The sequence below is a fragment of the Ambystoma mexicanum genome, chromosome 11, assembly GCF_040938575.1.
Source record: "Ambystoma mexicanum isolate Mex_15411 chromosome 11, UKY_AmexF1_1, whole genome shotgun sequence".
Classification (NCBI taxonomy): Eukaryota; Metazoa; Chordata; class Amphibia; order Caudata; family Ambystomatidae; genus Ambystoma; species Ambystoma mexicanum.
The window spans coordinates 1,394,150,520-1,394,172,002 of record NC_090934.1 but is presented as its reverse complement, the minus strand read 5'-3'; the positions used below and the strand labels follow the sequence as shown (position 1 = coordinate 1,394,172,002).

Sequence of the window (21,483 nt, the reverse complement as noted above, 5' to 3'; positions counted from 1 at the left end):
AGGTACCTCCGCCTGCGGGGATGAGGAGGTGGGGGTGGATGAAGGAGGAGTGGCAGGAGAAGGGAGGAAATTAATGAGAGACGGAAGATGTCTGTCAAGGTGGGGGTTGGGCTGAGAGCCCTGGGCCATGATGTTGCCATTCAAGTAGACCATGATGATGCACCTGGAGGATAAGTGCGCCAAGAGCACCTCCCATCTGGTTCCACCATTAATGGGAGAAGAAGAGAAAGGGGAGAGGACAGAGACCATATGGGGGGAGTCCAAAGGTCAGGGGAGGGAACGTCAAAGCATGTCATTAAAAGTCTGCCTGGAGCATTGATATGGGTGTCGTCAATTGGCAGACCTCGGGTCGAGATCAGGAGACACTTCTTAAACTTTTTCCTTCCAGGCTTTGAAAGAGAGGGAGTTATAGTTAATAGAGAAGCAGTTAGAGTAGATGGGGGAGATGGTGAGCACCATGGGGGGGAGACAGAACGAAGCCAATGGGCGGAAGAGGGATGGGAGAGCTGCACAGTGTACGAGAGACCTCACCAATCGACCTAGCAACCAAGAAGGCACAGATAAAGCAGGTACTTTAACAAGAATCAAACAAGGGAAGCAGATTTTAAAATGCCCAGATTTGAAGTATAACCGTACAAAGGGAATGCTAGCATTTAAACAGGGCAACCTTGCTGATTTGGTTCTAAATTCAAGGATTTGTTTATTTTATTTATATAACGCACCTGACCCCGGGGTATCTGGGCGCTTTGAAGTACAATTACTTGAGTATAGCAGTCACTTTGTCAAGAGTGAGAAACATACATACAGGAGAAAAGACACATTGGCAGGATGTAAGTCCATACAATAATAGATGTCTGATAGAGAGGGTAGTTTCTCATCCATGGAGGAAACATAGGCAGAGGGAAAACACATTGGCAAAAGGTAAGTACATACATCAATAGAAGTCGACTACAAAGGTAATTTGTCATCACACAAGAAGTGCGCAGTAGTAATTTAGTTCTCACTAAGAATCCAGGATATGACCACTTCTTCTGAAGTTGTCGAATCTTTGAATGGCCCTGATGTTGGCAGGGAGGGAGTTCCATAGTTGGGCAGCTAGGACCGGGAAGCTGGAACCACCAGATCTTTATAGTTAAATCAGGGAAACGTCAGGCAAAACGTATCTGTGGATCTTGTGATAAGTGTGGAGGATCGCCAAGTACATTTTTCAATGAGATAAGTAGGGGCTGTATGGTGCAGTGCTCTGAAGGTAAGACATAGAGATTTGAGTTTGATTTTTTCATTTACGGAGAGCCATTTGTGTTGTATCCTGGTTGCTGAGATATGTTCATTTTGGGGTATATTATTTAGAGGTAAACTTCCAGCAAGGGTTACTCTGTGGCACTGTGGCATGTGAGACTTAACTCAATGGATTATTCTATTTTCTATGTATTCTGAAAGATGAAGGGAATTTTAAGAGCTAGGCTTTTGCCATAATCGAGCCAAGCATTGCAGCATCTCAAAAATGGTGCCCAAAACCAGTGCCTTTATTTGAAGTGAGATTGTGTGCTGTCCGTTTCTGTGGGACCAGAAAAATGGGGCTCACGCAAATCTAAGTAAAGGATTATGCCCCCACCTCTGTCTCTGTCAAAGATTAACATTTCGCAAGTTGGGATGGATGCCTTTTCACTGATTTTAACCTGTACTTTTGCATGTATCCCTTTTCTGTTGGTTTCTCTCATGAAAATGCATTTGCTTTAACTGGTATCGGTAGACGGCATACAATATTTTTACAATATTTTACAAAATGAGTCTCAATTTACCACCTTTGGTTCAAAGTTGATGGGAATAAGTTATAAAATGAAGGCAACTTTGTGGAGGAGAGCAATGTGCGGACGTACCACTGTTTTTTTTTCAGAGCCATCTGCATAGAGCACCATTTTATGACATGGCAGAATTAAATTTGTAATCCTTTCCATTCTATGTGTGAAGTGTTTAACATGCTTTTCACACATGCAATAATTATGCACCACATACTTGTTGCAATTTAATATTGTCTCAGAAGGCGGGAGTAGCACACCAACGGACTTGAGAGAATAGAGCGCCGAAGCGGGTCTCGCACTGTGCTTGTGCTTTGGTAAGGCATTGCATGATCTGTCACGAGAAAGTCACTTGCATATAATTGCCTTCTCCCTTTATTCTTGAGCTATTGTTATAATTTTGTTCTTGCAATTAATGTGATGTTAAATCTTAAAGGTATTTGTACCGCGCACCTTCACCAACGCAGTTGGTCCCCGGGCGCTCTGGTGGATCTGCAAATGAGAAGGTGGGATGGGTTAGTAGGTGAAGCGGGAGTAGGATAGTGAGAGGAGTGCTGTTCTGTTGGCAGCTTCAACTCGGTATACACCGGGTGCTGAGCTTCGGTGCGAGTATTGGATCGATGTCAGTCCTCGTGTGCTTATGTGTTGTTGCAGTGTTGTGAAGTGCGTGCATGTTGTTGTGCGAGAGATGGTTGTGTGAGATAAGTCTGCAGAAATGCTGAGTTTTTGTTAGTCGGTTGTATGAAGGTTAACATAAGTTCAGAAATCTGTCCGAGTGTGGCACTTGCCAATCCTCCCAATTTCGTCTGGGTGGGCAAAAGGGCTACGCCTGTCAGGCTCTCGGGCTCCCCGCGGGGAAATCAGCTGCAGGTAGAAACACTACGCGGCATGTAAACATAACCGCGTGTGTTTCTGCCTGCTGTGGCTTTCACTTTGGGTCTCCGGTGCTCCACCGGAGACCCAAAGTGATAGCCACAGCAGGCAGAAACACACGCGGTTGTGTTGGAAAACGCTGCGGTTTTAAAACCGCAGCGTTTTCCAACACAATAACGTTGTATTTATGTTTGCGGTCGCTTCAAAAGCGACCGCAAACATAAATACAACGTTTTTAAAGCTGCGGTTTTATTTCTAAGTTTTCCGGGCTCCTCCAGCCGGGAAAACTTGGAAAAAAAACGCAGCTAGTGCTTATTTTTTGTAAAAAAAATAAATAGCAATTACTGAGATTCAGCTGCAGCTTTCCTGCTCTGGTCTCCGGTCCGCGTCCTCCGAGTCCCGGCACTAATGAAGGGAAAGCCACCCAGCGGTAGACTTTGTTTACTACAGCTGGCTGGCTTTTCCTTCATTAGTGCTGCAAAAGCAAAAGCCAGCACAGGAGGGCCTCCATTTCACAAAATGGCTGCGCCCCTGTGCTTGCTTTTTCGAATTTTGAGCTTGAATAGCTCAAAATTTTACATAGGAAGTTTTAAAACGGAGGATGCTAGTATTTTTTTTTTTATGTGGCCTATCTATTTTTGAAATAAAATTTTTTACTAGACCATCCCTTTAAGGTATCGCACAGAAAGGTCCCTACTAAAGCCAACTCGAGTCAAGGTGGTGAAATCCTAGTTTAATCTGTAATTTGATCTTTAGTGCTGTGCTCGAAAGGAGCCATATTTGGACGACTTGCTCTTTCGTCAAATTCCATCTTCATAGTCTCCTTCTAAATCTTAACAGCTGGGACAAGAAGAAATGGTTTCATCTGCTGCAGCACCCTCTTCCTTTGCTTTTGTTATTTCCCTGGGTCGGATTATTTTTAGTTACTGTAACATTTTTCATATTCAAAAAAGGTCTTCTGTTTACATTGTCAATTCTAACCTAGTATAATACCGAACTGCATATGGTGGATGTGTTTTATTATTTACTATTTTTTGTGATCGTTTATGTTCAGATAAACTAAGTAATGATATGTCAATTTTAGTTGTGTACCTTTTATAAAAGCTCCTGTAATGCAACAATGTTTATTTTGGACCCCTTCTGCGCTGCAAGCAAAGGAGGAGTGTCTGCTGCTAGGAGGTCTATAGCTTAATGTAGTCTACCTTTGATGTCCAACTTCCATCTGCAATCGCTATGCTATGAACAGATGGTAGTCCTATGTTCTCAACAAGAGTGTAGACCTAGCACAAATTGACCTGCCTATTGGTTATAGCACAACTGATTTGCACTAGGAATAACATTGTGAGTAAGTGTGCTGGCTCAGGGAGCTTCTGCTTTGTCTGACATGGTCCATAACACAAGCTACAGCTCTTGCTATGGCCTGTAGAAGGCTGGCTAGATACCCAAGTAATTTGAGTATTTGTTGCAGCGATTGGCTTATAACCTGCACATCACTGGTTCTTATCCTGCTAGGTCTGACCCAGTTTCCTCCTTTCAAGGTCAATACATAAATTACCAATACACGGGGTGATATTGTTCTGTTATTTTGCTCCAAAATGTAAAGTGAGGTAGCCAGTTCTGCATAAATGCAGGTTTTTTATTTTTATTTTATCGGTCTTCAGCATATAGGCAGTGGGATTCGTCTTTTTCGGTTGTAAATAGAAGTATCGTCAAGCTGTAGGCTGTCTAAGTAGAAGGCAGCCTTTCTACTATTTGCATAGTGCAGCTCCTGCGAGGGACGGGGACTTAAAAAAATCCCACCTCCCTATGGTTGTAAACGTACACACTTCCCAATGGGGTTGAAGGCAACGTGCTGCTTTCACAGACGTATGAATCCATTGACTCCACAAGGGTATATTTTAACGACTTGGTTGGTAGAGGTCTTGTTTTCCAAGAAAACAGTATTTATAAAATGTTTTTAACCTGAAACCTGCCTGTAAGTTCCAAAAGGTTGTTCTCCATGCCTGATGGTTAGGCCTGGTTTACTCAACAATTTACTTGTGCAAATTGAAAGCTTTTATCCATCTTTTCTCATGCTTGTCTTTATTTATTTTCCAGGTCCCTCAGCAGAAAAACTGTCTTTTGCAAACTTGGAGGAGCTGAAACAGATCCACAAAAGACGGCACCACTCATCCGCTGTAGGTTTCTAGTTATAGCATATTGTACAGTTGGAGTTTTTTGTAATGATCATCAACCATTTTCTTCTGTCTGACAGGTTATTCCAATACCCAGCAATCAAGTCTCCATACTTCACTGTTAGGGAGGAGCACAACTCGAGCCCATCATGCAACCTTTCACTGGCTAATTTCCATACCTCCTTCAAAGTACCAGGAATTGCCCACATGGCTTAAATGCAAGGAGGGGCCGAGGGAGCCCTTTTGCTGATCAGTTGTAGTCCTTGATCTTTCTGCATTGATGCTACAAGCATTCAAACTATCACAAACTCCAGTCCTGTCATTGATTTACGCCTCCCCTCCCCCTGTTTACCAATTATTCATGCTTGCGTAAATTCTCTCCCCTTTCTACTCTCCAAAGTGTAACACTTTTCTGCATACCACAGTCTGGTGGCCATTGATGGGGGTACAAAATGCCACACTTCAGACAAGCCTTAGTTCTTTCAAGCCTCAGTGCTGTAAGACTACTGCTGTGTTGACAGGCGTAGCACACGTGCTGAGTAACATTTTGATTGCATTCCAAGGCTCGTTTCCTCTTCTCTTGAGCTCTTCAGTGATTCACAGCCTAACTGCAGATGAGTAGAATTACAAATCCAGAAGAGGGTGAGTCTGGAGAGTGTGTCTAAGGGCATGTTATGCAACATTGTTTTGTTAAGATGTGTGTTTTGTTCCCTTGCATTTTTGTCAGCAATATTAACATTAAATTTGTTCTGGTTAATCTACACATTCCTACTTCATTGATGGGGTATCGCCCCATCCTCTACTTCCTCCACGTGCACACTCTTTCGTGTGCTGCTCCCGCCTCTAGCCCGCTATCGCCTCTCTCGCGTCCCTCGTCTGGGCCGTGCTGCTCACACCTCTCGGACATCGGCTTAATTACATCCTTGTTTGATTTTTATTCCTTTTAAAATTTCAAGGTGTGCAGTGATTATCGAATAGAAAACAAATGAAATGTTAACGAATTAATAAACAACAAAAATTCCGAATTTTGGAAAAAAATGAAAATGGGGTTGGGAGTGGGAATAGTGGTTTGTGGGTGGGTGGGAAGTAGTACTAAAAATAAAGGGGACTTTTGGGGGGGGAACCACCCCGTCCGCAAAACAACGAAAAACCAATTTATTTTGGTTTTAGTATTTTTATTCGTTGACATCACATGTAAGCAATTTAAAATGTACTGAAGGCTATATTTTCTTTTTTCAGGGAGATTTGTTAATTGGTTTTTGCTTACTTTATCCTGCCTTCCCCCTTTCTGTGTGTGTTTGTGCAGTGACCTGTTATACAATGTTGGGTTCTTGTGTTCGGTGTTTGTGCCGTGTTCCCAAATGCATCTTGGCCTGGAATCCTATCATGAAGCTCTGCTTTTTAACTACACTTTCATTCTGCTGTAAAGGGGATACCACATTCCCCACTTCCATGTTCCCACCCGGACTAATGTTGAACTTCTACTTCTTTCCTTCCTGTTTGTTTGAATTCTTGCTTCCAAATTTCGATGTTGTTACCAAATGCCATTTTTTTATTTGTAATCTGATTTTGCTCATTTTCCTTTTATACAATTCTGTATTTATCCTCCCCTCTTAATGTATTCGGCAAGATTGCACTTTGGCTATTCTAGCACATCTATAGCACATTGTGCTAGATCACATATGTCATGCAGTTTCACAGCAATGTCCTGTTGCTTTGTACAAGGACGATAATGGCTGAGAGTAGCTGGAAGTTGACCTGTATCGCTCGAAAAACACCCAGATGAGTTCATCAAAGCGACCACTATGCCCATAGTAGACCTGGAAATGGAAGCCGACTCAAACACTTGTGAACCCAAACTGTCCCTGCTGCTCTGACTTCAGCTCATGTAGAGAAGGGTATAGGACTAGAATATGCAGATTAACTCTCCTCTACCTGAGCCCATGTATCCAACCTCCATACCACTCCCAATAAAGTTCTTGGTAGGCTTTAAGAGCTACAGGCAGCCCGGTCCAGGCCTTTGATCCTAGAGGAGCCGCACAGCTCAGAACCCACTGTCCTATAAGATGGGCTGCAGTTCCTTCCAGCTGTCCTGTCATGAGTGCCTGGCCGCTCACGGCTTAGTGAGTAATTGGAGGGTGGGTGCTCACCTCTTCCTTTGTGCATTGGTTGGGAACATTGTAGCAGTGCAAGGAGGCTTCAAAGTATGTGCTGAAGGTGCAGGTTGGGATCTGCATAGAATCTTCTAATGGACTATTGCCCTCCTAGGGTGTTGTCCTTAATGTAAATGTCTCCTTTGACCTTGCTAGCCTGCCCTGCACTATTTCACGACTTTACCAATAATGTCATTTTCTCACAGTGAACTGGGGAATTCCACCCCATCAGACCTGGACCCCAGCACATAGCCATCTAGGAATGACACTTGGGTGACCGTCTGCTCTCCCTATTGCTCTTCCCTTTTGTGTCCACCTCCCTCAACGTGCAATACCTTATTTGTTGTCTCCTACATTCACCTTTCCCAAAGTCTACTCTTGCATTTTCCACTCTTGGCCACTAAGCTTAGCAGTCCTAAGATTATTCTTCTGGAATTTAGTTTGTGGAAAAATGTAACTTACTCCTGGGCAAGAAAACAAACTTGCTTCAAGGGGTGGTTTTAGCACATCATGAATCCAGCATTCAGCCCTACACTACAGACTTTAATATTTACATGAAACCATTGGAATTGCAGCTTTATACACAATTCTTTCATGTTCGAGGATTGTTGAATCATCATGCACCTAAACCGTCACAAACATTACACCTCTCCATTTTACCTAGTAGTGCATTTCCCTATTCCTCTGTTTGTTACAACTTTTTCTTTTCCCCCGAACCTCCCCGCTTCCTGGCAAACTATGGTATGCGACCCACTGTTGTGGGTAAAAAGTGCCACTTTTCAGACAAGCCTAGGAGCCCTGAGGCTACTATGGTGTGGATTTGGTGCAGTATGTACACTTTGTAACATAACCTCAAAGGGTTTATAGACCCCTTGTCTATGAGGGTCTAACCACGTTATTTGTATCACTCCATCACTTTGAGATCAGTTTGTACTTGAACGAGGAGTTTACACACCAGGGACTACACGTGGTTGGAATATTCCATTCCTAAAAAGGGATTCTGAGCCTTGGCATTCAGATGCAGGTGTCACCAATACCAATCTTTTATTACTTTCTAGACAAGATTTCTAATCATTTTAAAAACCCTTTCTTTCCAGACCATGACAAAAGGTTTTGCACAGTACGATTTGTTTGGATCTACCACAGTGGAAAACAGTATCATTGAATCACAGAGTCATGTGCTTGTGGACTTTACATGGAATACTGTGGACAAGATACTGCAGAAGCCTCCAATTGCTTCAACGGCAACGCTGGTAAGAGTGGAAAGAGAATGTTCAACGTGATAGTCTTTCTAGAAGTGTAATCTGTTATCGTTGTGGAAGGGATCATGCTATAATTGCATTAGCAACGTGTTTTATTTCTTGTTCAAATCATAAAAAAACATGCTCAACATTGTCTTTTCAAACGAAAATTGTAAGTTTGTGACCGCGCAAGTCTATCGGAGGTTGCAGATGAGAACCTTGGGTAATACTTTGACTACTAGGCAAACGAAGAACAGAGGCAAGCCTTACATGTTACCTGTATTTCTACACTGGTCTTCGGGCAGAGGAGCTTAGCTCGGGCATGAGGGTTGGTCTTAATAGAGGTCAAATAGGCAGCATAGAGGTCACTCATTCACACAAATTAAAGGTGGCTCATCCTCCACTTAAGGTCCCTTGCCTTTCCTTTTACCGTGGTTTGGTAATTTGAATTTGTCTCGCATTTAGCAATATAGGGAAAGGCCTTAGAGAGCACCTGTTATCAAATCACATGTTAGTTCATGTGCTGTTTCAAATATAATGGATTTGGTTGAATTTAGTTGCAGTGGACATTTTTGTTTGTATTATTCCTTGAGTGGAGAAGACTGAATCACTCCAAAATTGTCCTCATTCCCTGTAAATCTATATCCTGTCTTTATCGTGGGGTGTGTGTACACGGCTTGCAAAGTCTAATAACCCATTTGCATTGGTGAGGGGATTTTATGAAGGGCGAGTACCATTTGCATGGGGGTGTTTGAAACGCTTAGTGTGTTTATGGTGGCATGCACCATTTTACAAACCGCATTGGTAAATGTTTTGTCCCCCTCAACATGGAGGGGAGTTCATATCTTTTTGGTAGAGTTTTGTAAACTAAGGAACGTGCCCTGCAGGTCTAGTGGGATGGGATTTTTAAGAATGTGCAAGGCTGGGGGCTGTGGTTTGGAGATTATGTGGGTGGGGGTGTGTGTAATGTTTTTTTATGTGACATGTAACGTATGCCTTCACAACAGTCCAGTCATCCTTTGCACCCATCTCACATTATTTATATTTTATATATATATATTTCTGAGGCTTGTGGAATCTGCTTAGATCACATGCTGTGCATAGGCCGACATCTAGTGGAAGCTGCGGAGTATTACAGTTTGTTTTTCGAAATTCGAAAATGGGCGTCGACACAGGCGTGCCAGTAATACTATCCCTAGTGTGACGTCCACTGTACCCAAGATCCCTCACGCGTCTAGGATCCTCAGATTGTTTTTTTCCGCCATACTGGTCGGAAGCATCTTGCGGAGTCCCCTGGCCTTAGCCATACTTTTGCTAATTATTGAAGTTTTAAATTATTTATTGACATCCTTCCCCACCCCAACGTCGACCCTCGACACTCGACGACGGCTGGAGAAGACATCGACCGTCGGCTGCTGCACGACGGATCTGGGCCTCGGAAGGCCGCTGGCCTCGGCCCGGGCCTAGTAGGCCGCTGGCCTCGGCCCTGCAAGTAGGGAGAGTGGGGGGTGGTACATACTCTTCACTCTTGGTATATAGGTACACCTTATATATTTCCTACACTTACCAGCCCGCTGCCTCAAGGTGCGTATGGAGGGTACCCCTTTCCAATTCTGCCCCAAGTGCAACCGCAAATACCCTTGGGTCGACAGGCACGCCACGTGCAATCTCTGCTTGCCGAGGGACCACCCCGAAGCGAACTGCAGAGCGTGTAGTAGGTTTAAGCCTAAGACACTTAAGGACCGTTCGACAAAGCGTTGGGCCCACCACGCCAGGCAGGCGGCCATGGCAGCGGAGGGCGCCTTCAGCGATGGCAGCGACGCCGTACTTTCGGACGGCGAGGGCATTACGGCGTCGAAAGACTGCCGAGCGCAGGTCCCCGACCTCGGAAGGTTGTCCGGCAGGGCGGCTATGGGGAAGACCCCCGGCGACGCAAGCGCTACACACCCTACACACACTAAGCACACTAAGTCCAACCGAACCTCGACGACGTCGACTTCTCGGAAAGAGGCACAGATAGAACGGTCCGACTCGGTGTCCTCTGGGCGCTCTCGATCGAGATCGCCTCATGACGCAAGGCAATCATCCACTCTTGCCAAGAGTGCCTCGCTCCCTAGATTAACGCAAGTTCGATCGTCGGAAGACGAAGACGACTTCCACCCCCAGGCCGCGCTCCAGGAGACCGAGGCCGCAGTTAACACCAGCGAGGCCCCACGCTCGAAACACACAGATATCTCTCCCGACCCTCGACGCCAGGCGTCGAAAGTCTCTGGGGCCTCCAAGGGGCAGGGAAAACATTTTTCCACGCACGGGGAGGGGGGGAAACAGCGGAAAGCACAGCCTTCCACTCCTGTAAGACCATCCTTCCACCCTAAGCAGACAGACAAACACAAATCTACTGGGACATCAACATCCAGCAAGGGTACCCTTGATAAGTCCCCTAAGTTGCCTACTAAAGTCATACCCTGTTCCAAAGAATGGTCCAGTGAAGACATAGACAGGGTCATGTCAAGGATGTCTTCCTTAGCTGATTTTTATGACAAAAACCCAGAACATTTCCTTTCGTATGACCCTCAAGGGGCCACACCCTCAGGTTCCTCTGATCCTATCCCCCTAAGTAAAAAGGCCCGGTTCGAAAGACCTGAACCCTTCGAGGTGCAGCCTTACTCTACTCCATACTCTACTCCACACCCCAGATACCAAGGACAGCCTTTCCCTGAAGGGGACCAGGAGTTTCAAATTATGGAGGAACAAACCGGGACTGAATACTATGCGGATGATGAGGACCTGGAGGAGGTAGAAGATGAGCAGGAAATTTACAGAGTAGATTCCCCGGTAGAGAGCGAAGCCCCAGTTACCGACTCGCCAGTTGATAACCAGCCCCTCCTTAATGAAGTTCTCGCTCGCGCAGCAGAACATTTTCACATCGACACCCACGGTGTACAGGAGGAAAGGGACTTCGCAGAAGAGTTGGTGGGAGAGAGGAGGCCGGTAGCTCAGACCATCCCTATCCTTAAATCCATCCAACGTAGAATAGATCCGTCCCTGGTGAATCCTAACCTCACCAGAGCCGTCAACCCCAGAGTCGAAAAACTTTTTCGGGCAGCCCAGTCTGACCCTCTTTATATAAGAGGACATCTTAAACCAGACTCCCTAGTGGTTACCAACACTCGGAAGAGGGCTGGGACACCCTTATCGTCGTCAGAAGCTCCTCCCGACAAGGAGAGCAAAAAACTGTACGGGTTTGGCAGGAAGGTAGCCTCAACGTCCGCCTACCAAGCAAGGATTGCAAACTCCACCACCCTGTTGGCAAGTTACAACTGCCATCAATGGGAAGAGGTCGCGGCGCTCATAGCCTCTGCTCCTGAACCATTGAAGGGCCAGTTGGCTCGGATCTCGGCAGAAGGGAGAGCCGTGTCTGGTTGCATATTAAAAGCAACTTTCGACGCCGCGGACAACGCAGGAAGATTGATAGCAGAAGGTACTGTTATCAAGAGACATGCGTGGTTACGGCAGTCGGGGTTCAAAACAGAAACCCAGGCTTCATTAATAGACAAGCCGGTGGAACCCGATCTATTGTTTGGGAAAGCGGTCGAAGACGCACTTAAGAATGCTAAGGACGAATACGAGACTCTCAAATCCCTTGGCCAGCTTACCAACAAACCCCCTAACCAGAGGGGGAACAGTAATTTTCGTCGCCCACGCGGCCAAAATTCACAAAGAGGCAACTATGCCCAAGGACAGGGTACACAATGGAACAACAACCAGCAGTCTACCCAAGGTTACGGCAGGGGTAACAAGAGAGGTCGTGGAAGAGGCAGAGGCAGCCCCAACAAGGGAGGTGGCACGCCTCCACCAAAGCAGTGACGCTCAGTTCAGGGTCCCTTCTCACGCAACCCCAGTAGGGGGACGCATTTCCAACTTCACCCAAGCTTGGGAAGGGATCACCTCAGACAGATGGGTGCTGTCAACAGTGTCCACAGGATATTGTATAGAATTACTGCAGCGTCCCCGGAACCACCCTCCACGACAAAGAATACACTCCTTAGAACATCAAAAGATCCTTCTCGAGGAGATCGCCATTCTGCTAGAAAAGGACGCGATAGAACTCGTCCCAGGACACCAGGTAAACAAGGGTATCTATTCAACTTACTTCCTTGTGCCAAAGAAAGATTTGACAATGCGCCCAGTATTGGACTTACGGCCTGCCAACAAGTATGTCAAGCCCCAAAAATTCCGTATGACCACGCTACAAGAGGTAATCCCCCTCCTAAAAAAGGGGGATTACATGGCAACCTTGGATATGAAAGATGCTTATTTTCATATTTCCATGCTCCCAGCGCACAGAAAATACTTGCGCTTCAAGGTAGACAGTCGCCACTACCAATTCAAGGTACTGCCCTTTGGGATAGCTTCAGCACCAAGGGTATTCACCAAGGTACTGGCGGAGGCAATCCCAGTGTACCCTTATCTGGACGACTGGCTCATAACGGGGGAAACCCCAGGAATTTGCAGGTCAAACATTCAGAGGACTATCGACCTCCTCCACGGATTAGGCTTCTCTATCAACGAGAAGAAGTCAAGTCTGGTGCCAAGCACCTCAAAACAGTTCCTAGGAGCAATCCTAGATACTCAGAAAGGGTTGACCTTCCCTTCGGAAGAAAGAATTCGGAATATACTACTGCAAATTCCACATTATCAGTCAGGTCAACAAATAACGGTACGCAAAGCAATGCGGTTACTGGGCATGATGGCGTCATGCATTTACCTGGTCCCCCATGCGCGTCTGCGCATGCGTCCCATGCAGGAATGGTTGGCGAAACAGTGGTCTCAGGCAAGTGGTCAGTGGGACGATCTAGTGGTCGTTTCGCCAACACTCGTACAGAGCTTACACTGGTGGACAAGAGAGAATCTCGCAAGGGGAAAACCCTTTTACGATCCCGAGGTACAGGCAGTGGTGACTACAGATGCATGCCTAACTGGGTGGGGAGCTCACCATCTCCACCACACAGCTCAGGGTCTCTGGTCTCACTCAGTAGCCAAGAACCACATCAACCTGCTAGAGCTTCTGGCAGTATTCCGAGCGCTTCAGGCGTTCGAGCCCCATCTGCTAAACTTGTCGGTGCAGATCCAGACGGACAGCACGACAGCCATGTTCTATCTGAACAAACAAGGAGGGACTCGTTCGCCAAATCTGTCCAAGCTTGCCCAGAAAATCTGGATATGGGCACTCAGACGGAACATCTTCCTGTCATCACAACATGTTCCAGGGGAGCTCAATTCCCTAGCGGATGCCCTAAGCAGAGACTCCCTCCCAGAAGAACACAAATGGGTCCTTCACAAAGATATCGTAGAAGATCTCTTCTCTCAGTGGGGTTTCCCCACTATAGACCTATTCGCCACAAGCGAAAACAAACAATGCCCAGGATTTGCATCCAGGTTCCCCCAGCCAGACTCCCAAGGGAACGCCCTGTGGATGAACTGGTCAGGGATGTTTGCGTACCCTTTTCCACCAACTCCTCTCATCAGGAAGGTGGTGTACAAGATGAACAAGGAATCGATGACGCTCATCCTAGTTGCTCCCATGTGGGCGAGACAACCATGGTTTCCACACCTACGCAGGATGGCGGTGTGCGAGCCCATCAAACTCCCAGCCTGGTACAACCTACTGTCCCAGCAACAAGGTCAAACAGTGCACCAGAAACCCAACTCAATGAACCTGGCAGCATGGCTCCTGAGGTCATAGAGTTTGGGCATCTCAATTTACCACAGAGGTGTATGGACATCCTAAAAGAATCCAGGAAACCAAACACAAGGCACTGTTACTTTGACAAGTGGAAGAGATTCGTTATTTGGTGCCAGAATAAACAAATCAACCCAGTTGATTGCACTCCTTCTAACGTTGTAACATACATGCTCCACCTGCTGGACGCAGGTTTGGTTTTTAACTCTCTCAAGGTACACCTGGCAGCCCTCTCGGCTTACACCACATCCCATAACAGAGTATCGTGGTGGAAAGTACCAGTAGTTAAAGCCTTCATGGAAGGAGTAAAGAGACTTCACCCTCCTATTTCGAACCCACCGCCAGGATGGGACCTCAATGTGGTGCTAGCTAAGCTCATGGGCCCCCCTTTCGAACCCATGCATAAAAGTAGTCTCAAACACCTGACTTATAAAACCGCCTTCTTAGTAGCCATTACCTCTATAAGAAGGGTCAGTGAGATTCAGGCTCTGTCAGTGCAGGATCCTTTCTTTACTATCCACAAAGACAAACTGGTTTTACGCACACACCCTAGGTTCTCACCTAAATTTATATCTAAGTTCCATGTAAACCAGTCCATCGAGCTTCCGGCTTTCTTCCAGAACCCGCAAAGCTCAGCTGAGGTGAAACTACACACCCTTGATGTGCGTAGGGCGGTCCTCTACTATGTAAATAAAACCAGACCGCTAAGGAAAACAGATCAACTGTTTGTCTCCGTAGCTACAGGCAGAGAGGGGGATCGCGTCTCTAAAGGCGCGATCTCGAAGTGGATTATCAACTGTATACAGCTGTGTTACTCTCTTTCTGAAAAAACTCTGCCTTTTACGCCAAGGGCCCATTCTACTAGAGGCATTGGGGCCACTCTGGCTTTCATTGCAAATGTTCCCCTCGACACCATTTGCAAAGCAGCTACTTGGAGTCTATTCACACTTTTACTCAGCATTACTGCATTGACACTCATTCCAAGACAGATACACAAGTGGGACAAGCGGTTCTAAGACACCTGTTTGCTCATGACCCTTCTCACATCCCACCTCCTTCTTCTGGTACTGCTCGCTAATCTATGCACAGCATGTGATCTAAGCAGATTCCACAAGCCTCAGAAGGGATACATTACTCACCGTAATCGTATTTCTGATGCTTGTATCTGCTTAGATTCACATGCGACCCACCCTTCCTCCCCTCCGAGAGAAGGCGCATGATTGCTTGTAGTCTTACCTTTCTGTCTATCTGCTTGGATTATCTGTACTCGCGCTACTCCTCATGCTTCCTCATGTCAGAAAAAATACAATCTGAGGATCCTAGACGCGTGAGGGATCTTGGGTACAGTGGACGTCACACTAGGGATAGTATTACTGGCACGCCTGTGTCGACGCCCATTTTCGAATTTCGAAAAACAAACTGTAATACTCCGCAGCTTCCACTAGATGTCGGCCTATGCACAGCATGTGAATCTAAGCAGATACAAGCATCAGAAATACGATTAGGGTGAGTAATGTATCCCATATATTTCTGAGGCTTGTGGAATCTGCTTAGATCACATGCTGTGCATAGGCCGACATCTAGTGGAAGCTGCGGAGTATTACAGTTTGTTTTTCGAAATTCGAAAATGGGCGTCGACACAGGGCGTGCCAGTAATACTATCCCTAGTGTGACGTCCACTGTACCCATGATTGCTCACACGTGTAGGACCCTCAGATTGTTTTTTACCGCCATACTTGACTTAAGCATTCCGCAGAGTTCCCTGGCTTTCAGCCATATTTTGCCTAAAATCAATATTATTTCCCCGTTTCTTCCACTCCCACGTCGAATCATCGAGGTTTGAAGTTCGACGCTGGCCCGGAGAAGAAACAACCGTCGAGAGCTGCATGACAAACTTTGGGCCTCGGAAGGCCGCTGGCCTCGGCCCGGGCCTCGAAAGGCCTCTGGCCTCGGCCCTGCAAGTAGGGAGAGTGGGGGGTGGTAACATACTCTACACTTGTATATATTTTCCTACACACACTAGCCCGCTGCCACAGGGTGCGTATGGAGGGTACCCCTCTCAAATTCTGCCCCAAGTGCAACCGCAAGTATCCTTGGGTTGACAAACACGCCACCTGTAACCTCTGCTTGCCGAGGAAACGCCCCGAGGCGAACTGCAGAGCGTGTAGCCGTTTCAAGGCTAAGACACTTAAGGACCGCTCGACCGAACATTGGGCCCACCACGCCAGGCAATGCGAGGCCATGGAAGGGGAGGGCACCTTCAGTGATGGCAGCGACGCCGTACTTTCAGACGGCGAGGGCAACAAGGCGTCGAAAGACGCCCAAGTGCAAGTCCCCGACCTCGGAAGGCTGTTCGGCAGGGCAGTTATGGGGAACACACCCGGCGACACAAGCAATACCCGCACCACTTCCACACCTAAGCACTCGAAGTCCAACCGAGACTCGACGTGCGTGTCGGGTTCTCGGAAAGAGGCACACAGAGCGGTCCACCAAATCGGTGTCCTCTGGGCGTTCTCGATCAAGATCACCTCACGACACCAGGCAACCATCCACAGGTGCCAAAAGTGCCTCACTCACCAAAGTCATGGAGGTAGGCTCATCAGAAGATGAAACCGACCGCCAGCCCCAGGCCGCTCACCAAGAGTCGGCGTCGTCAGAACGTTTGGCGCTGCTTCCAAATCCCGACGCCCTCACAACCCCGAATCTGGACGGCAGGCGTCGAAAAGCTCTGAGAGGGTGAAAACACCAGGGAAACACTCTTCCACTCATGGGGAAGGGGGGAAACAGCAGAAGAAACCATCTCACCCTTCTGCACCACAGTTACATAAAGACAGTTCTAAGTCTTCTGATAAACAGCTAGCCAAGACCCCTGCACAAGCCCATAGGTCCAGTCAAGTCATAGAAGGGGAACCCTTTCACGAAAGGGTCATTCCCAGCTCCAACAAATGGACCAGTGAGGATATAGACAGGGTTATGTCTAGAATGTCCTCCCTAGCAGACTTCTAATCCAAGAACCCAGAACACTTGCTCTCCTATACCCCTGACGGGGCTACTCCCTCAGGGTCTAGGGACCCGCAGCCCCCTGGTAAGAAACCTCAGTTTGAGACCCCAACGCAAGGTCGGTCTTCAGACCCTTTTTACATCCAGCATTACGCCCAGTATACTGAGCATCCACTACAGGATGAGGATCCAGACTTGGTAACGTTGGATGACCAAACTGGGGTGGACTATTATGGGGATGACGAGGACCAAGAGGAGGGGGAAGATGACCCAGCAGTCTACAGAATAGACTCCCCAGTAGGCAAAGAACCTCAAGTTACCGACTCTCCAGTCTATAACCAGCCCCTCCTAAATGAGGTCTTGACTAAAGTGGCAGAACACTTCCACATAGACACTCGAGGGGCACAGGAGGAGAGGGATTTTGCTGAGGAACTAGTAGGTGAAAAGAAACCCATTGCTCAGGCCATTCCAATTCCCAAGTCCATTCAACAGAGAATTGATCCTTCCCTTCTCAATCCTAACCTCACCAGGGCAGTAAACCGCAGAGTCGAGAAATTGTTCAGGGCAGCCCAATCAGACCTGCTTTACATAAGGGGGCAACTGAAGCCTGACTCCCTGGTAGTTACTAATACCCGGAAGAGGGCGCAAATTCCTCTATCATCTGAGGCTTCCCTCCCCCCCCGACAAGGAGAGCAAGAAAATCTATGGGTTGGGAAGGAAGGTAGCCTCCACTTCCGCTTACCAGGCAAGGATTGCCAACTCCATCACTCTGCTGGCTAGTTACAACTGCCACCAGTGGGAGCAAGTAGCTGCCCTCATGGACTCCGCACCGGAACCCTTAAAGGGCCAGTTAGCCCAGGTTGCGTCGGAGGGGAGAGCCGTGTCCGGTTGCATCCTTAAGGCAACCTTTGATGCCGCAGATAACGCCGGCAGGCTAATAGCAGAGAGCACTGTCATTAAGAGGCATGCTTGGTTAAGACAGTCAGGGTTTAAACCTGAGACACAAGCATCCCTGATCGACATGCCAGTGGAGCCTAATCTACTGTTTGGCAAAGCGGTAGAGTACGCATTAAAGAATGCCAAAGATGAGTATGAGACTCTGAAATCCCTGGGACAGTTGAGCAACAGCCCCCTAATCAAAGAGGCAATAGTACTTTTCGTCGCCCACGCGGTCAAAATTCACAAAGAGGCTCCAACTATTCACAGGGGCAGGGGTACATCATGGGGTAACAACCAGCAGTCGCCCAGAGTTACAGCAGAGGAAACCAGAGGGGCCATGGTAAGGGTAGAGGCAGCCCCAGCAGAGGCGGCACGCCTCCCGCAAAACAGTGACGCCGCGTTCAGGGTCCCTTCTTACGCATCCCCAGTAGGGGGACGCATTACCAACTTCACCCAAGCTTGGGAAGGGATCACATCAGATAGATGGGTGCTGTCCGCAGGATACTGCATAGAACTACTCTAGCGTCCCCGAAACCACCCTCCACATCAAAAAATACATTCCTCAGACCGCCAGAAGATCCTCCTCGATTGTCAATCTTCTAGCAAAGGACGCGATAGAACTCGTTCCAGGCAACCAGGTAAACAAGGGTATTTATTCAACTTACTTCCTTGTGCCAAAAAAAATCGGACAATGCGCCCAGTATTAGACTTGCGCCCTGCCCCAAAAGTTTTGCATGACTACTCTCCAAGAGGTAATCCCCCTCCTAAAGAAGGGGGATTACATGGCAACACTGGACATGAAAGATGCCTATTTTCATATTTCCATGTTCCCAGCGCACAGAAGATTCTTGCGCTTTAAGGTGGACAGTCAGCACTACCAGTTCAAGGTGCTGCCCTTTGGTATAGCCTCGGCTCGAAGGGTATTCACCAAGGTACTGGCGGTGGCGGCGGCACACCTACGCAGGGAGGCAATCCCATTGTACCCGTACCTGGACGACTGGCTCATCATGGGGAACACCCCAGTAATTTGCAGATCAAGCATTCAAAGAACGATCGACCTCCTCTTCGAATTGGGTTTCTTCATAAGCGAGAAAAAATCAAGCCTGGTGCCAAGCACCTCCAAACAGTTCCTAGGAGCTGTCCTAGATACTCAAGAGGGGTTGGCCTTTCCATCAGAGGAAAGAATTCGGAATCTATTACTGCAAATTCGTGTATATCAGCCCGGTCGCCAGATAATGGTGCGCAAAGCGATGCGTTTGCTAGGCATGATGGCGTCATGTATTTACCTGGTCCCCCACGCGCGCCTGCGCATGCGACCCATGCAAGAATGGTTGGCGAAACAGTGTTCTCAGGCAAGTGGTCAGTGGGACGATCTAGTGGTCGTTTCACCAACACTTGTACAAAGTCTTCACTGGTGGACAAGAGGGAACCTGTCAAAGGGGAAACCCTTTTACGATCCAGAGGTACAGGCTGTAGTCACTACGGACGCATCCCTGTCAGGGTGGGGAGCACACCTCCTTCACCACGCAGCTCAGGGTCTCTGGTCTCAAACAGTGGCCAAGAATCCTATCAATCTGCAAGAGCTTCTGGCAGTATTCAGAGTGCTTCAAGTGTTCGAGCCCCACCTGTTGAACCTGTCAGTGCAGATCCTGACAGACAGCACAACAGCGATGTTTTACCTAAACAAACAGGGAGGGACTCGTTCGCCAAATCTGTCCAAGCTTGCCCAGAAAATTTGGAGATGGGCACTCAGACGGAACATTTACCTGTCATCTCAACATGTTCCGGGGGATCTCAATTCGCTAGCAGACGCTTTAAGCAGAGATCCCCTCCCCAGAGAACACGAATGGTGTCTACTTAGAGAAGTCGTACAAGACATCTTCTCACAGTGGGGTTTCCCCACTACAGACCTATTCGCCACAAGCGAAAACGGACAATGCCCAGAATTTGCATCCAGGTTCCCCCAGCCAGACTCCAAGGGGGAACGCCCTGTGGATGAACTGGTCAGGAATGTTTGCGTACACTTTTCCACCAACCCTTCTTATGAGGAAAGTGGGAATCAATGACGCTCATCCTAGTTGCTCCCATGTGGGCGAGGCAACCGTGGTTCTCACACCTATGCAGACTAGCGGTATGCGAACCCATCAGGCTCCCGTGCTGGTACAACCTACTGTCCCAGCACCAAGGACAAACAGTGTACCCTCAACCCAACTCAATGAACCTGGCAGCATGGCTCCTGAAGTCAGAGTTTGGACATCTCAACTTACCACAGAGATGTATGGACAACCTAAAGGAATCTAGGAAACCTAACACGAGGCACTGTTACTTTGATAAATGGAAAAGATTTGTTATCTGGTACCAGAATAAGCAAATCAACCCAGTTGATTGCACTCCTTCCAATATTGTCACTTACATGCTCCACCTGCTGGATGCAGGCCTGGTATTTAACTCACTAAAGGTACATCTGGCAGCGCTGTCAGCCTACACCACTTTCCACAACAAGGTTTCGTGGTGAAAGTACCAGTGGTTAAAGCCTACATGGAGGGGTAAAGAGACTCCACCGTCCAATTTCTAACCCACCACCTGGTTGGGACCTTAATGTGGTGCTTCATAAGCTCATGGGCCCACCATTTGAACCAATACATAAAGCCAGTCTCAAACACAAGACCTATAAAACTGCCTTCTTAGTAGCGATTACATCCATAAGAAGGGTCAGTGAAATCCAGGTTCTGTCAGTGCAGGATCCTTTCTTTACTGTTCATAAGGATAAACTGGTTCTACGAACACACCCTAGGTTCTCACCTAAGTTTATTTCTAAATTCCACATTAACTAGTCCATCGAGCTTCCGGCCTTCTTGCAAGAACCCAAAAGCTCTGCTGAGGTGAAATAACACACTCTAGATGTGTGAAGAGCGGTCCTCTACTATGTAGACGAGACCAGACCGCTAAGGAAAACAGACCAACTGTTTGTCTCCGTAGCTACAGGCAGAGAAGGAGATGACGTCTAGTCCATTGTATCCAACTATGTTACTCCCTTTCTGAAAAGACTCTGCCTTTTACGCCAAGAGCCCACTCTACAAGAGGCATTGGGGCAACTCTGGCTTTTATTGCAAATGTACCCCTTGACACCATTTGCAAAGCAGCTACTTGGAGCTCTATTCACACTTTTGCTCAGCACTACTGCATTGACACTCATTCCAAGACAGATACTCAAGTGGGACAAGCGGTTCAAAGACATCTGTTTGCTCAGGACCCTTCTCACATCCCACCTCCTTCTTCTAACACTGCTCGCTAATCTATGCACAGCATGTGATCTAAGCAGATTCCACAAGCCTCAGAAGGGATACATTACTCACCGTAATCGTATTTCTGATGCTTGTATCTGCTTAGATTCACATGTGACCCGCCCTTCCTCCCCTCTGAGAGAAGGCGCATGGATGCTTGTAGTCTTATCTTCCTATCTATCTACTTGGATAATCTGTACTCGCGCTACTCCTAATGCTACCTCATGTCAGAAAAAATACAATCTGAGGGCCCTACAAGCGTGAGGGATCATGAGTA

General features: G+C 47.4%; 1 protein-coding gene across 3 annotated transcripts in view; it reads left to right on the top strand.

Moving 5' to 3' along the window:
- The window catches only part of ZWILCH (zwilch kinetochore protein), a 613,634-nt gene that overhangs the window by 285,984 nt on the left and 306,167 nt on the right, over nucleotides 1–21,483 (top strand). For all 3 annotated transcript variants that reach the window (XR_011279846.1, XM_069625009.1, XM_069625010.1), the window contains 2 exons: nucleotides 4,770–4,849; nucleotides 8,097–8,252. Coding sequence is in view for 2 of the 3 variants with exons in the window: in XM_069625009.1 (XP_069481110.1) it covers nucleotides 4,770–4,849; nucleotides 8,097–8,252 (236 nt within the window). In the remaining variant the exon portion in view is untranslated. The remainder of the gene's footprint in view (nucleotides 1–4,769; nucleotides 4,850–8,096; nucleotides 8,253–21,483) is intronic.